Raw genomic sequence first — 14,501 nt, 5'->3', positions numbered from 1 at the left:
TTGTGCTTCTCTCCATGGGGGCACTGGGCACGGAGGCGGCGGTGGCATCTCCTAGTTATTGTGGCTCCTCCTCTGTCCCCTTCCCTTCTATTCACCTCTTGCGTGTCTCTGCCATATTGATGTATTGCTGGCCCGGTGGCAGGGAGGGGACCACAGCTCTGAGGTGTTCAAGGGGGTACGAGTAAATGAGCGGAATTCCCCAGTGATGGTGGGGACAGGGAGGGCTCCTTACAGACTGTCACCTGACGGTCAGCAGAGTGAGTTTTGCTTGGGGACATGTGGACCGAGAATGTGGCATGTTATCATAAATCAGCGTCTTCCTGTCTTGGTCTCTTGGGGCTGCTAGAACAAAACTTGACAGACTTGGGTGGCTTATAAACAATGGAAATTTATTCCTCATAGTTCTGGAGGCCAGGAGTCCAAGATCAGAGAGCACGGCTGGGCTCTGGGGAGGGCCCTCTTCGGGTTCCAGATGGCAGACACCTCGCCGTGTCCTCACATGTAGAAAGGTGAAAAGTGTCTGGAGCCTAATCAGGCCGTTAATCCCACTGATGAAGGCTCCGCCATCATGAACTAATCACCTCCCAGAAGTCCCGCCTCCTATCACCATCACCTTTGGGGGTCAGGATTTCAACCTACGAACTTTTGGGAGACACAGACATTCACACCATAGTCCTTCCCCCATACACGGTACCTGAAAACTGGATCCAGGGTTTTCAGAGAGTGATTTCTATACCTCCTCTCACCCACTCCCCAAGTAGAAAGAGGTCTTGGAACTTTTCCCTCAGTTGTCCTGCCCAGAGCCCTACAGAGCACGGGGGACACTACCGTCCTCTTTCCTCAGTGGTGTGAGGGAAACACAAGCTCTTAGTTTATGTATGAGAAGTGCCTTTCTAGAAAGTTCCCAGATACAGATATGTGTGTGTGCACGCATGTGCATGTACGTGTACATGGCAGTGGGGGAGTGTATGACAGGAAGAGAGAGAAAAGGAAGAAGAGAGAGAGGAAGAGAGAGAGAAAAGTAGAGAGAAGAAAAGAGAGAGGAAAGGAGAGAGAGACGGGTTGGGGGTGGTTTTATAACCTTGTCAGAGCCCTTAGGTCATCAATTGACTAAAAATATGAATAATTTCTTTTACTGAAAGTATTTACAGAAAAAGTCTTTCTTAAAAGAGCTAGTGAGTTAAGAGTGTGAAGACTGTGTTCCAGAATCGTGACAAGATAAACAGTGCTATCTTCTGTTCTAGAAAGCCCATGGTGTCGTACCACCTCTTCCGATAGCAGTGCTTCTCCCGAACACGGAGAGTCACGCTGCCTTATGCCTAAAACCTGAAATGCCCGGAGAGCAGACGTTCTCTCTCCTTCTCTGGATGATGGAGAACATCCCGAGAATTTCAATGTCTGGGAATTTCAGTATTTTCCATAACCTTCTGGAAGGAGCTACAATTGATGGAGTGCTTGCTATGGACAGGCACCACTGTCCACGTTGTCCTTGGATGTAACCCTCCCAACGGCTGCAGGGCGTAGGTAGGACTCTTAGCCCCATTTTACAGATGAGAAGACTGAGGCATGGAGGGCTCGCACTTTGTTCCTGAGGTTGTGTACGTGGCACGGCTTTGGTTTTGCGCAGACATTTTTCACCACGAGGTGAGCCCGCCTCCCGGAGTCACGGCCCAGGTGACCACTGGTGGCGTCCTACAGGCAGGAAGCCAGTTACGGGACCCCCGTGAGAGTGGGGAGCCGTGGTGCTCATAATGGCACTCTGGCCCGTCATTGCGCCGGTGCCACTTGTAAGCCCGGGAAAGTTGATCTGTGCGGGTGTCCCGATGCCCAGTCTCTCTTGGAGGACTCCTGGGCCTCTGTTTCACAGCAGGTGAAGGCTTGGCACATCCCCAGATGCTCGCCGGCCTCCCCTGGTGCCTTCAGCTCAACAATGCTCTTCCACGCCCGCGCCAAGTTCACGTTCCTTCCCCCGCAGGAGGGGGTTTCTGTTGGAATCCTTTCCTCTGCGTGGTGCTGGACATAATAAAAACAGACTGTGCGGTCCCGTTCCCTCGTTGGAGGCATCCTTGATCTGGGTCTGCAGAGAGGGCTGCGGGCTGCCTGTCCTAAGAGACCGTGGAAGTTTTCCCCCACTTGACTTTGTGGCGGAGGTGGCGAGTGCCAAGCCATGCTTCTGGGAGCTTCCCCCGCGTTATTTCAGAGCTAAAATTGAAAGTTCAGAAAGAGTGTGGTGAAGAGGCTGTTGGAAGGCTTCAGGGGAGGCTGGGCTCACTGAGTGCTGGAAGGCAGTGTCCCCATGCTCGGGGAGAAACCTGGAGAAAGCAGAGTGCCCCGGGGGCGGGTCCCTCTGAAAGTGAGCTTGTCCCTTTCTTCCTCCAAGCAGTGCACACACACATGCTGCTGGACACTGGCTTCCCTCTTGGCTTTGAGTTCCCATTGCTGCCCACTTGATAAGGCTGTTTCTCAGTCTCCCCAAGGTCATGCCCTTGGCCTGCCTTGGCTGTCACTTGTCATGCCCCCCCCCAGGACACCGTGGCTACTTCTGACATCTACCCGCCTCCCCAAATAATGAAAATAATCTGAGTTCATATTTAGCTGCTGTTGGGACGCTTTCCTCTCTCTGCTAGTGCCGTGGACATTGTCCTGGGCAGCCCATCACGTGGAACAGAGCTTCTTGGAGACCCTTCCCACACTCATGCATTCGTTGCAGCTGGTTTCCATTCTGTGCTGCTTCTCTGGCACTGACTGTTTGCGCCTGGGCTAACTTTCTCTTCCATGGTCCCCAGAATGTGGCTTCAGCCACATCAGCTCCTCTTCAGCATGAGGTGAAGGGGGCAGGCAGGATTTGAGTCAGAGGCCAGAGGATCTCCCACGAGGGAGGCCAATTTGTTTCTAGAAGCTACAGCAATAAAGCCCAACGCCTAATGGGAGCTGATACTTGCGTTTTCCCATCTGCGATGCTGATTCTATGAATCTGCTCTCGACTGTATACGTCATTGTTCTTCTGCTTCATTGTTGAAAACAGTTTCCTTTTCTCTGCTTTCTTGCTTCACACCTGGGCAGCCTCGGAGAACCTTTCAAAGCCTTGCTGGCAGACCGACGAGTTTAAGCTTCTAAATGTACACACACCGCATTCAAGCAAGAGAGGACACTGTATTGCTCAGGCTATGGTTGAATTCGAAAGCTGGACGTGTTGTACTTGTATATCATGGTGAATGTCCATGATCTTTAAGAATGAAGACTTGTGAAGAGTGGTTTTGTGATTGTCTTACTTAACTTAAACTCAGTTTCAGAATCCGTTGCCCATTTCCTTTGGTCCATTCCATAGATCAAGAGAGTCAGTTAATAATTGAGGTTTACCTTTGTCTCTCTCTGTCTCTTTCACACACACACAGACACATAGACACACAGACACACACACACACCTTATTCCTTAACTTTCTAGCCAGTCCCAAATGGGCACCTGTTGACATATAGAATGTCCCTGTGAACTCCGTGGTGTGAGGAGAACTGTGCTAAACACATTCTTAGCAGGAGAAGGCTTAGGAAGCCAAAAATCATTACTTTGTTATCCCTTGTTCTCATGATTTTTATGACCTGTAATAGTTTATATCCATTAAAATAAAACTGCTCTCTTTTTGTATTTTGTAGAAACTACCTCTTCAGGTTACAGCTCGAAGATTTGTCTCTGATCCAGGTAGGTGCGATTTACCTTTCTCAAACTCCCAGTTTCCACCCCATTAGCTCACTGCTGGAGAGGAGGGAGACAGTGTCTGTAAAGGGACTGATCTGGGCAGAGCGGGGGCACGTTTCTACAGCGGGCCAGGCTGCAGGACTCCTGGCTGCCCTCTTTGACGTGACCCATCCCCTGCTTTCGCTCCCCATTGGCCCTTTTCTCCTACCGTGCGGCCTGCCTTCCTCTCACGGCATCATCCCGACTTATCCTTTGTCAAATGGTAGACAATTCGAAGGACACCTCTGCAGCCCCTGGGAGCGCCCTTCCCCCCAGTGAGTCGCTGGTTATGTAGTTTGCTGCCTTTAGCCATCAGATTGTTGTAGAAGTCAGTTTTCCTGGAAAAACATCTTTGTTTCCTCTTTATCACCTGGAATGAGATCAATATGAACAGAGGGATTGAAAACCACATAGAGCAAAGAGTAAGTGTTGATAGATAGAGATGCCATTTGCCTACTTCCGGTGTTACAGTGTGAGGAAGGAGCCTGAGGTCCTTCTGTCCGAATAGAGGATGTATTTTAGTGCCAGATGTGAATCACCAGGGCCCACTTTTGCCTTCCTGGCTTCTTGAAGTGTCTGGTACCCAGGGTCTCCTTGGACAAGGGGAGAGTTAGGACATGAATACCTCTCCGGCCGAGCATCTGGAACTCCCCACCGAATGTGCCAGAACTCCTGGGCTTGGTGCAACTTGGGGAAAAGTTCTTCAGCCAATTTTAGTATCAGCCTCGTGTACTAGAGTCTAAGAACCAGTGGAGAGAAGTTGAGACTAGAGTCTTCTCTTTGTCACGCTGGAATGTGTGAGCATCCAGGAAACTCCAGATCGAGCAAGGATTTAGTACTAGACCCATCTTTGATGCACCAGGGCCTCAAAATAAGTCAAAGCTAATTTTAGTAAAAAGCAAAGGCTCCGAACGTCTGTAGACGGTTTGGGATATAGCTTCACGTGTCCCTGCGACTGTGTGTTTCCTCATCTGTGAAGTGGCCACAAAGGACTATCATCCTCACACTGTCACTGCTCAAATTAAGTAAGAGAAGGTGTGCAAAAGGGAGAAGGCTCAGGAATTTCTCAATAAGTCTTAACTGCTTTTGTTTTTAAAAGTGATGGTGATAAATAATGACTTACTGTTGTGATCATTTCATCCCACCAGGCAGTGAATTAATTGTCTTGCCACTGTAATTTAGTATGTAAGTCTTTAAATGAGTCAGTTTGTTGGTAAAATCATGAAGGTATTAATAAGAAATCCAAATGATCTGCCGTTTAACCAAAATGCTGTTTTAAAACTCTGATTTTCAGTAATCTTTTATAAAGGGTATAGAGCTTTCAATAGATGGGAACTATATATTATGCTCATTTTGGTGCTTGCAGTATACTGGATTTTCTGTGGCAGTGTGTGTGGGAGAAAGTGGAGTGTGTAGACATGTGTAGAAACATTTATTTAAGCATGGAGGACAAGGGGAGTTGGAGAGGAGAAGGGAGTTGAGGGAAATTGGAAGGGGAGGTGAACCATGAGAGACTATGGACTCTGAAAAACGATCTGAGAATTTTGAAGGGGTGGGGGGTGGGAGGTTGGGGGCACCAGGTGGTGGGTATTGTAGAGGGCACGGATTGCATGGAGCACTGGGTGTGGTGCAAAAATAATGAATACTGTTATGCTGAAAAAAAAAAAATAAAAAAAAAAAAAAAAAAAAAAGAAACATTTATTTATGTGTATTTACTTATTTCCTTGTCTCCTGGTTGTCCTGGCTGAGAGGGTCTGGAAGCTTTGACATCCTAGTAACAATGCATTTATTATACAGTTTTTGGTTTCTTTTTTTTTTTTTCCTTAAGATTTTATTTATTTGGGAGAGAGAGAGAGTGAGCACAAATGGGGAGAGGGGCAACAGGAGAGGGAGAAGCAGACCCCCCACTGAGCAGGGAGCCCTACATGGGCTCTATCCCAGGACCCTGGGATCATGAACCAAGAGGAAGGTACACGCTTAACTGACTGAGCCACCCAGATGCCCCTACAGTTCTTCGTTTCTAAATTTAATTCCTCACTAAAAGGAACCAACGTTTCTTGGAGAAGTAGCTGGTTCCAGGGCCAGGGTAGTGAAAGTCCCAGGGAAACCTGGGATATCGTTCTGTTTCGGGAATTAAGGACATGATGATGATCAAAGCATGATGAGGGCAGGTCAGGAGGTCTTAGGCATAGCTGGAAGTGGGTTCAGTAAAGAAATCTGGGATAATTTGATTGTTAAATCATCATGGTCTCAGATTATAACATGTTGAATAAACTTGGAATCAGTGAGGATATACTAACATCAGAATAACTGAATAAGCACACAGATGAGGCAGAAGGGACCGTTCTTCCTTCTGTGAAATGCCACATGACAAATACTCAAGGGATGATTTAATTACAAAATTGTTATTTGGTAACCTTGATACTAAAAATTGATTCAGGCACAAATGATCAATGGCTGTGAAAGTGTAGGGGTGAGGCTTTGACGATGACTGAGATATTTATGTGGTCTCAATTTACCTATAACATATTTACTCTTTATAAAAGGAAAACTGTCTTTTGATGGTAAAGAAACCAGCCAGAATCACCGTAACCAAGGAATCAAAGGTCCCTTCACCTGTGATGAGAAAACGAGCCAGCAGACATGCCCTGATTGAATGTACAGGGAAGGGCACAGCAGGATTTCCTTGATATTTGGACTATAGATTATAACCACTTTCATCAGGAGGAACCATCATACAGACCAAAACTGAGGGGTATTCTATAAAACATTGGCCTCTACTCTACACAAATCACCAGGCCATGAAAGGCGTGAAAACAAAGAAGGGCGAGTCTCCCTCATCAAGGAGACAAAATGGCACGGCAACCAAATGAAACACTTGGTCCAACTCAGATCTTGGAACAGAAAAAAAAAAAAAAAAGTTTCTCAGCTCTCAGGGACACTATTTTGACAAGTGGGAAAATTTTAATATCTGGGGGCTCTTGGGTACCTCAGTCAGTTGAGCATCAACCTTTGACTCAGGTCATGATCCCAGGGTCCTGGTATCGAGTCCCGCATCGGGCTCCTTGCTCAGCAGGGAGTCTGCTTCTCCCTCTGCCTGCTGATTCCCCGTCTTGTGCTCTTTCTCTCTTGCTCTCTCTCTGGCAAATGAATAAATAAAATCTTAAAAAAAATAATGTCTGTAGATGAAGTAGTAGAAATGTATTTATTTTCTGATTTTGATAGCTATGATTTGATTATGTAGGAAACTCATCTTGTTCTTTGGACAAACCTACTGAGATAAGTATGGGTAAAGGGTATGGTTTTTCCAATATATTCTGAAATCATTTAAAAAATACATGCACCCAGAGAGAAAGAATGGTACAGCAAATGTGATTAAATAATAAAGGGGGAAGTTGGAGAATTTAGGTGAAGGGCTTATGAGAGTCCATTGTGTTTTTCTTTCAACTTTTCCTTGCAAAATAAAGAGATGCAAAGAATCGGGCCATGCCTTTGCCATGGACATGTGCAGGCTATTGCTGTGGCCACAGGGAAACCAAGTCGTTCTTCCCATCATTGCTTCCCACTGTTGTGATTGCCTTTTGGTGGAAATCAAGGTTAGGTCATTGATGGAGCTGATGACATTGATGGAACCCACCGGCACCACCACCTGGTAAGAGAGAGAGCACGGCCTGCTGACTGAGGACTCAGCAAGAGGACCGTGACTTTCTGAACGGGGGCTTTGACGACAGTGCCTTGGGATAGCTGTCAGACATCGCCACGCCCTTGGTCCAAAACAGTACAATTCTTCTTCTGCACATTTTGTGGTGTGTGTGCTGCTCGGAAGCCTACTGTTTACTCAGTGTGGAGAGATTAAACTGTCAGTTCTTCCCAGCACACTGTTCTTTCCTGCATGTCTTTGGTAAAGTGGTCTGATTGATTTCTAGGAATATATCATTTTAGTTTAAATGACGATTTCCAAGGGTGACCAAAAAGAGAGGTGCACTGATAAGGAGAGGGTTGTGCTGGTGTCGTGAGTGGCGCTATCTGCTAGAAACATCACTTGAGTCTCATGGCTAGTTGACTGAAACCTGTGGTCACATTGAACTAAGTGCAGAGAAATGGGAATTATTTTAAAAAATATATTGGTCTTCACTCATTATATTGAAAAGGTCATTTCAATATGAAATCATTATAAGAAACTAATGAGATGTTATGTTTCTTCTCCTTTTCTTTCTTAAAAATTTTATTTATTCATTTGACAGACAGAGATCACAAGCAGGCAGAGAGGCAGGCAGAGGAGGGGGGGAAGCAGGCTCCCTGCTGAGCAGAGAGCCCGATGCGGGGCTCCATTCCAGAACCCTGGGATCATGACCTGAGCCAGAGGCAGATGCTTTAACCCACCGATCCCTACTCAGCCCCTCTTTGTAACTCGTCCCGAGTCCGCGTGGCCCCGGTGACCCTCTGGTGCGTTTCGCTGCCTCAGCCTCTACTTCGGACGAGCCCTCGCTGGCTCACACGGAGATCCACCCCGTTCCCGAGGAACCTTCTCTTGTTAGCTGGTGTCTGGTTGGAGCAGATCATTGGGTTATCTGGCGAGTGGTGGACTCAAGAAGAATGTCTGTTGATTTCGAGTAATATGCTCGTTCTTTAAATTTCTAGGCTTCACATTGGTGGGGTGTAGGTAAGCTTCATATTCTGTCCCTAAATTTGAGGCAAGGAACACAGCCGAGAGACTAGTGCAATGAGCGGCGCTTGCCGGGAGAGGCGTTCAGGAACAGGTGCACGCGCCCTTCCGGGACGAAAGGGCCAGCTGCTGGCTCTGATTCATTCCTTTCTGACGCGCCAGTCATCTGCTTTGCCCTGTTCTACACTTCCTCTGCCCCAAGTTCATCTCTTGCCTTGACAGTATTTAGGATCAGAAATGAGAAAAAAGTTGCTGATTAATATTCCTTTTTGTCCTCCTACTGACTAGTAATCATAGAATTATAGAATTATAGAGACTGTCCCCCCTCGGTGTTCCCCAAATTCAGCGTGCCGCTTTACCTAGGGTAGCGAGCACAGCTCTTGGCCGGACCAGGAGCACAATGAATGCCTCTGAGTGGATCCTGTCCCTCTGCCCTTCCTCAGGTCCCCATACTGATGACCCCAGTTTATGTTGTTTTGTGAGGGGAGAAGGGGAGGGACCAGGTGTTAGTCCCCCCAGGGCAGAGAAGGAGGACAGAACATAAGGTGTGGGCATTACACGTGGGAGTCAGAGCCATTGTCCATCCAAAGATGGTCCTGCTGTGGGGCTCAGCCCATGGAACTGTACCAGAACCCACAGGTGAGAAAAATGAACTTTGGTGAGGTGGCATCAGTACGGGGACACTCAGATGGCCTGACAAGCCTGATGCCAGAAGCACTCAGGGACCAGAGTCAACAGAGCCCTGAATCAGAGTTCTTTTTCCCTTGGCCTGTCTCATAAGGGCGAGCCACCATTGGCGGGTCTCTAACGCAGTAATGATTTGAGTCGGCGTTGGGTTGCGGCAGAATTCCTCTGTTAAACCCTGAGTGAACACGACCCATTGGAGGAAAATCTCGTGGCATCACCCCAAAAATCTGCACATCTAAATACACCACGAGGTAAAATGACTGTACACAGAATATTTGTTAAACAGGCGTGCCCTTCGTATTAGAGTGAGATCGGGAGTTAGTTGCCTTAATTTAAGGAAATAAAACCTGTTTTTCATCAGTGTCTGGAGAATCAGAGTATCCGTGTGATATCCTTTCTAAGGCATCTTTCCACTCAGGCTGTGATGTGTTTCTCGTGGCCCCCGAGTGCTGAACTGTAGCCGTGGCATCTTGAAAACCCATCAGCGCAGCGATGAAAAACGAGGCGCTCGCCGTTACGCGTCTCCTGACTTCTTGTCCTGGAAGCAGAGTCGGCTCTTCAACTTCACTTTTCTTCTTGCCTTGATCGTGGCAGTTATTTTGCAAGAACAAAGAAGCTTTTTGAAAAATAGAAAAATGCAGCTGGCCTCAAGACTAATGGACAACATTCATCCATCTGGGATCGTGCCTCGGATGGCCTGAGGTAGACGCTCCTTGAATGGGGTCCTGAGAACACAGAGGGGCTGAGGCCCATTTCCCCTCCCTGTCTTGCTAATATTCTTTTGGGAAATTGCTCAAATCCACTTTTGTATTGTTTCGTTACTGTGGGAAAGGAATTCACAGCCCATTTCTCACTTATAACTGCTTGGAATAAGCAGATAAAAGTTGAAATCTGTTTTCCAATTTGCCACATGCCTCTCCACGATTTCTGAGTTAAAAACTGTTAAGTCTCTAACAACCTGGTCCATACTGGTAGAGGTTTCTCTTGGATGTTAGGGTAGATGTTGACTCTGTTTCCCGAATCTTTAGGTCTGGGGAATTGAGTTTGAACTTGAGACAGTTTCTAAACCAGTTTTCCTCAACTAGGGGCTGTTTAACCTGGTGGGAATCTCTCTTCACCACTGGTGGGGGCCGCAGCACATCCTACCGTGCACAGGGCAGCCTCTCCCCTTCCACAAAGACTATCCTGGCTCACGGTGGAAATAGCCCCAAGGTTGAAACCCCACATTAGATCATTGTTGCCCGACTCCCTCGTGCTTTGAAGAAGCTGCTTCTCTAGTCTGTGATGTTAAGATTACTTGACTAAATCTGTGAGATCTGTGATGTGCTGAAGGAACTTTTCTCTTTTGATTTCTTCATGTATTTAACCAAACACATATCTGAAACCTTAGTGACCATTTCTAAAGAAGCTGCCAGAATTCTTGAGTTTGGACAGCTTACTTTTGTCAATATGCAGTTAAATTTAAAAATAAATTCAGTCAATTTATAATGTCAGGACCTCTCTGATGGCCCATAGCAGTATGGCGTAACTACCCTCTGATGGAGTTCATTTGTATAATTGAAAGAATGATCTGTTACTTAATCATTTAGAATAACTACTCAAATGGGTATTTCATATGGACTAATTTTTTAAATCAAGTTTTATATTTTTATTGAATGAGGAGAGACCAGTCTCTTACTGTCGTCCTCAGAAATCATAATCCTAAACTTTATTTTTGCCTTTCTTTATCAAACATGTTCCTAAAATCATGATATTGTAGAAGTGGAAGGTATCATAGAGATCATTGTTATTAAAACCTTTCGGGTGGGGGCGTCTGGGTGGCTCAGTGGGTTAAGCCTCTGCCTTCGGCCCAGGTTATGAACTCAGGGTCCTGGGATCGAGCCCCATATTGGGCTATCTGCTCAGCAGGGAGCCTGCTTCCCCCTCTCTCTCTGCCTGCTGCTTGCCTACTTGTGATCTCTTTCTCTGTGTCAAATAAATAAATAAAATCTTAAAAACAAACAAACAAACAAACAAACAAAAACCTTTTAGGGGTCTGCAAACTAGGGCTTGTGGCTCGTAGTTAAAGTTTGTTTGGAATATGGCTGTGCCCATTCGTTTGCATACCACCCGCCTGGGATTAGAGTTCGGGATGTTTCTTAGAGCACAGATACACCCGTGTGTCTCATAGAATGTCTACTTTTGCGGCAGAGCAGGGTTGACCAGTTGTCATAGAGACTGCCTGTCTACAAAGTCTAAACTATTTACTAAGTGACCCTTTAAGAAAAGGTTTGTTATGTATCTGGTACATAGCAATTCTCTGTGAGGGCTTCCTGAGTGAATGAGTGAACACAGTATGAGGCAGTATAATTTGTTTTGTTTTGCTCTGTTTGTTTTAGCTTTTCAGACACTGTTGGGTTGCTGTGTTTATTTTGAGTCCATGCACAATGCCTTTGTGGTCCCACTGAACTTTCATCCCCACGTTCTGGACCCTTGGTGGACATTCCCCGTCAAGTACTGTTTAGCTACCGTGTATTCAAACGTCTTTCTTTTCCTTTCGTCGTAACTTGCTGAAGGATTTACGGTTGTTTATGTGTATTTTATAATGACGACTAGGAGTTTCCCAGTGTCAGAGTCTCGGTGAAGGTGAGCTAACTATGTCAGCAGACCGTCCTCTTCTCTCCGTGGCTGAACGCACACACACACACACACACAAAGCCCATTACTCATTTGCATGACAGTCCAGCACAGAGGCTGCAGGGACCCCGTGCTACGCTGCCATCCAAGAGCCCAGCATGTTCTGCATTATGGGCCCCCATCTTCAACCCACCTTGGTAGGGGAAGCGTGGAAGGCAGAATGGAAAACCACGCAGGTGAGATGATATGGGCCATGCCCGGATGTGGCACATCTCCCTTCTGCCCAAATTCCAGTGGCCAACACTCAGTCTCATGGCCTACATCAACTGCAAGGAGGGCGGGAAGTATAGTCTTCAAAACCAGGAGGAAGGAGAAAACTGGGGCATTAGGATGGGGGAAGGCACTAGATTCTTCTCCCAGACAGTGTTAGGAAAAACAAGACTAGCCCCGAGGGATGCCCTTACTGCTCCCTGCTCTCCATGCCCCGCTTCCACCACTGCCATTCTCATTTTCTATGACACGCAAATGGACTTATTCATGCTCCCAACATGTCTATAAGCCACAAAGTGGAGATATTTTGAATAAACCACTTAACCTCTTTGGACCTCAGTTTTCTCCATGGTGCACTTTGGAGAGAAGAGACAGGGCGAGGAGTGGAGTGTCCCTGCCATCCCTTTGAGCATTAACATCGCAGTGTCCACCATCCTTCTGCTTTCTCTTTCTTCTCTCATTGCTCAGATGACTGGTTTCCTCTTCTTCAAGAAAAAGGTTTCCTGCAATTGGAAACGTGGCATTATGCATATTTGAGGCAACTGCAATGACCCAGTTGCCACAGAGTCGTGATGACAACGAGAGTAGCAGTAGAGGTGGCACTCACTCTACCCTCACTCCGTGCTTGGCTCTTCACATGCATCGTCTTTCTTGACTTCTACCCTCTCAACATCACTAAGGTTGAAGTTATATTATTTTTAATATTTGATAGTGGAGGACTTGATGTTTGGAGAATTTATGTGACTTAACTAACACCCCCCAGCTGGCATGTGACCGAGCTAAGATTTGGATCTGGGTTTGTTGGGCTACAGAGGACAGTCTCTTCGTCACTAACCAATATACTACTTTCCTGTACTCATTGATACGGACTGCCGTGCCATCTGTTGACGACAGCTGGCTTACAGCAGATGTGGTGGTTAATTGATAATGATGAGTTATATCTTGATTTTAGGTGAGGTTTCCTAGAAGCCAGAGACAGGGATTCCGTATGCTTGGGCTTCACTGAGGGCATGTTCTTAGCAGGTGGGGATGAGCAATATAGCAGAGAGTGGAAGTAGGCAAGGATTTCCTCTGAGCTGGAGTCTAGCATTAGCTTGATCCCAAGGGGATGCTGGAACCTGGATAGAATCTCAGTTGGTCTCCTTTGAGGCCAGGGGGATGATGATTTATACTCAACTCCCACTTGTCTTTCAATCATTAGCTACTGATTTTCATGTTTGGGGGAGGTGTGGTGACATAGTTTCCTAATGAGGTGGTTCTCATCGGCCAAGAGCAATTTTCAGAGAGGGGGGACAACTGTGAGCCAGTGCAGGGCAGCGCTCCCAGCAGCCAGTGGAAGGGCCACTGTTCTATAAGGAGAGATGGAGAAGGAACCAAGAACACCCACTGTGGCGTGTACTTCTCAGTAGGTTTGCATATTTTCCTTAGGCTTGTCCTGATCCTCTAGACCTTGTTTGCATAGGCAGCAGCCCCTGCCACCAAAGAGGTGAAATATTTGTATGTTTTTGAGAAAAGAAAGTAATACATGCATTCTCCTGTGTCATGCGTGCCTTCGTCTTTAATGATTTTCCCTATCCATTCCTGATTTTATGCCCCAGAAACTGAACTGAAGATGCATGAATATTTTTCTTAGTTGTGTGTCTCCTTTGGTTTCCTGAAGTAAAGTCGGAAGTTTCTGTGAGCCAGCAGCAAATACTGTCTGACAATCGCAGGCTGGTAGATAAACGGAGGGGTCCATTTCATTTATCTAAAATGCGTTTCTACTGCTATATTGCGGAAGCAGCCCTAGCCCCTGACAGAGCTGCTGAATGATGGTCCTGCTTCGATTCTCTGCTTTTCTTTCCGTTTCCATATTTCCATGCCTCTCCCCAGATGCAGACACAAATAGATAAGCCAACACACCAGAAGCACCCTTTGTTTCCGAGATAAGTAAAGGATTTCTCATTTGGGTAAGAAATTAGGTATCCAGTGACCTAGGGGCATAGTGAAAATGAATGGCAAGAGAGAAATTAAATGAAAAACACGAGAGTCACATGGGTCTACCCTTCTCGACAGTGACAAGACTGAACCTTGTGATGTGGTGGTTCTTTGGCATAGGGGCTGTTTGTCGTCCTGAATTTATTCAGTGACTGTGATGGACTTGGGTAGAGTAAGTATGCGTAGAGCTGTGATGGGCCCTGCTTTTGTTTAACATATGTGTATCAGACACTCCTTTGGCTGTTCTCTAACAGCTAACCTTTTAGAGTTGACATGTTACTTTCTCATTAGGTCACAATGTTTAATCTGTGTGCATCGATTCTTATGGGCCTAGGGGCTTGCCTATTTCAAATGATAGGATACAATCTCTGCTGTGACCTTATATAGGTTGATTGTACAGTTTGATTCTTGAAGGTCAACCCTGTTTTCAATTTTGGGGGATACTCAATTATTGTTTACATGTTTTCTGGAAGGCACAGAGGCAAGGTGCCCACCCAGATATTCACTATTAAGCGTCTATTTAAAAACAAAAGAGGTTCAAGTGTGTATGAG

The 14,501-nt window shown here is 46.3% G+C and overlaps 1 protein-coding gene across 11 annotated transcripts in view; it reads left to right on the top strand.

Annotated features, from left to right (window-relative positions):
- Positions 1-14,501, top strand: part of SEMA5A (semaphorin 5A) — a 469,481-nt gene that overhangs the window by 216,232 nt on the left and 238,748 nt on the right. For all 11 annotated transcript variants that reach the window (XR_007127428.1, XM_047729868.1, XM_047729867.1 and 8 more), the window contains one exon: positions 3,652-3,697. Coding sequence is in view for 10 of the 11 variants with exons in the window: in XM_047729868.1 (XP_047585824.1) it covers positions 3,652-3,697 (46 nt within the window). In the remaining variant the exon portion in view is untranslated. The remainder of the gene's footprint in view (positions 1-3,651; positions 3,698-14,501) is intronic.

Source organism: Lutra lutra, chromosome 5 (assembly GCF_902655055.1).
Source record: "Lutra lutra chromosome 5, mLutLut1.2, whole genome shotgun sequence".
NCBI classification, from domain to species: Eukaryota; Metazoa; Chordata; class Mammalia; order Carnivora; family Mustelidae; genus Lutra; species Lutra lutra.
This window is presented reverse-complemented; position numbering and strand designations above follow the sequence as displayed.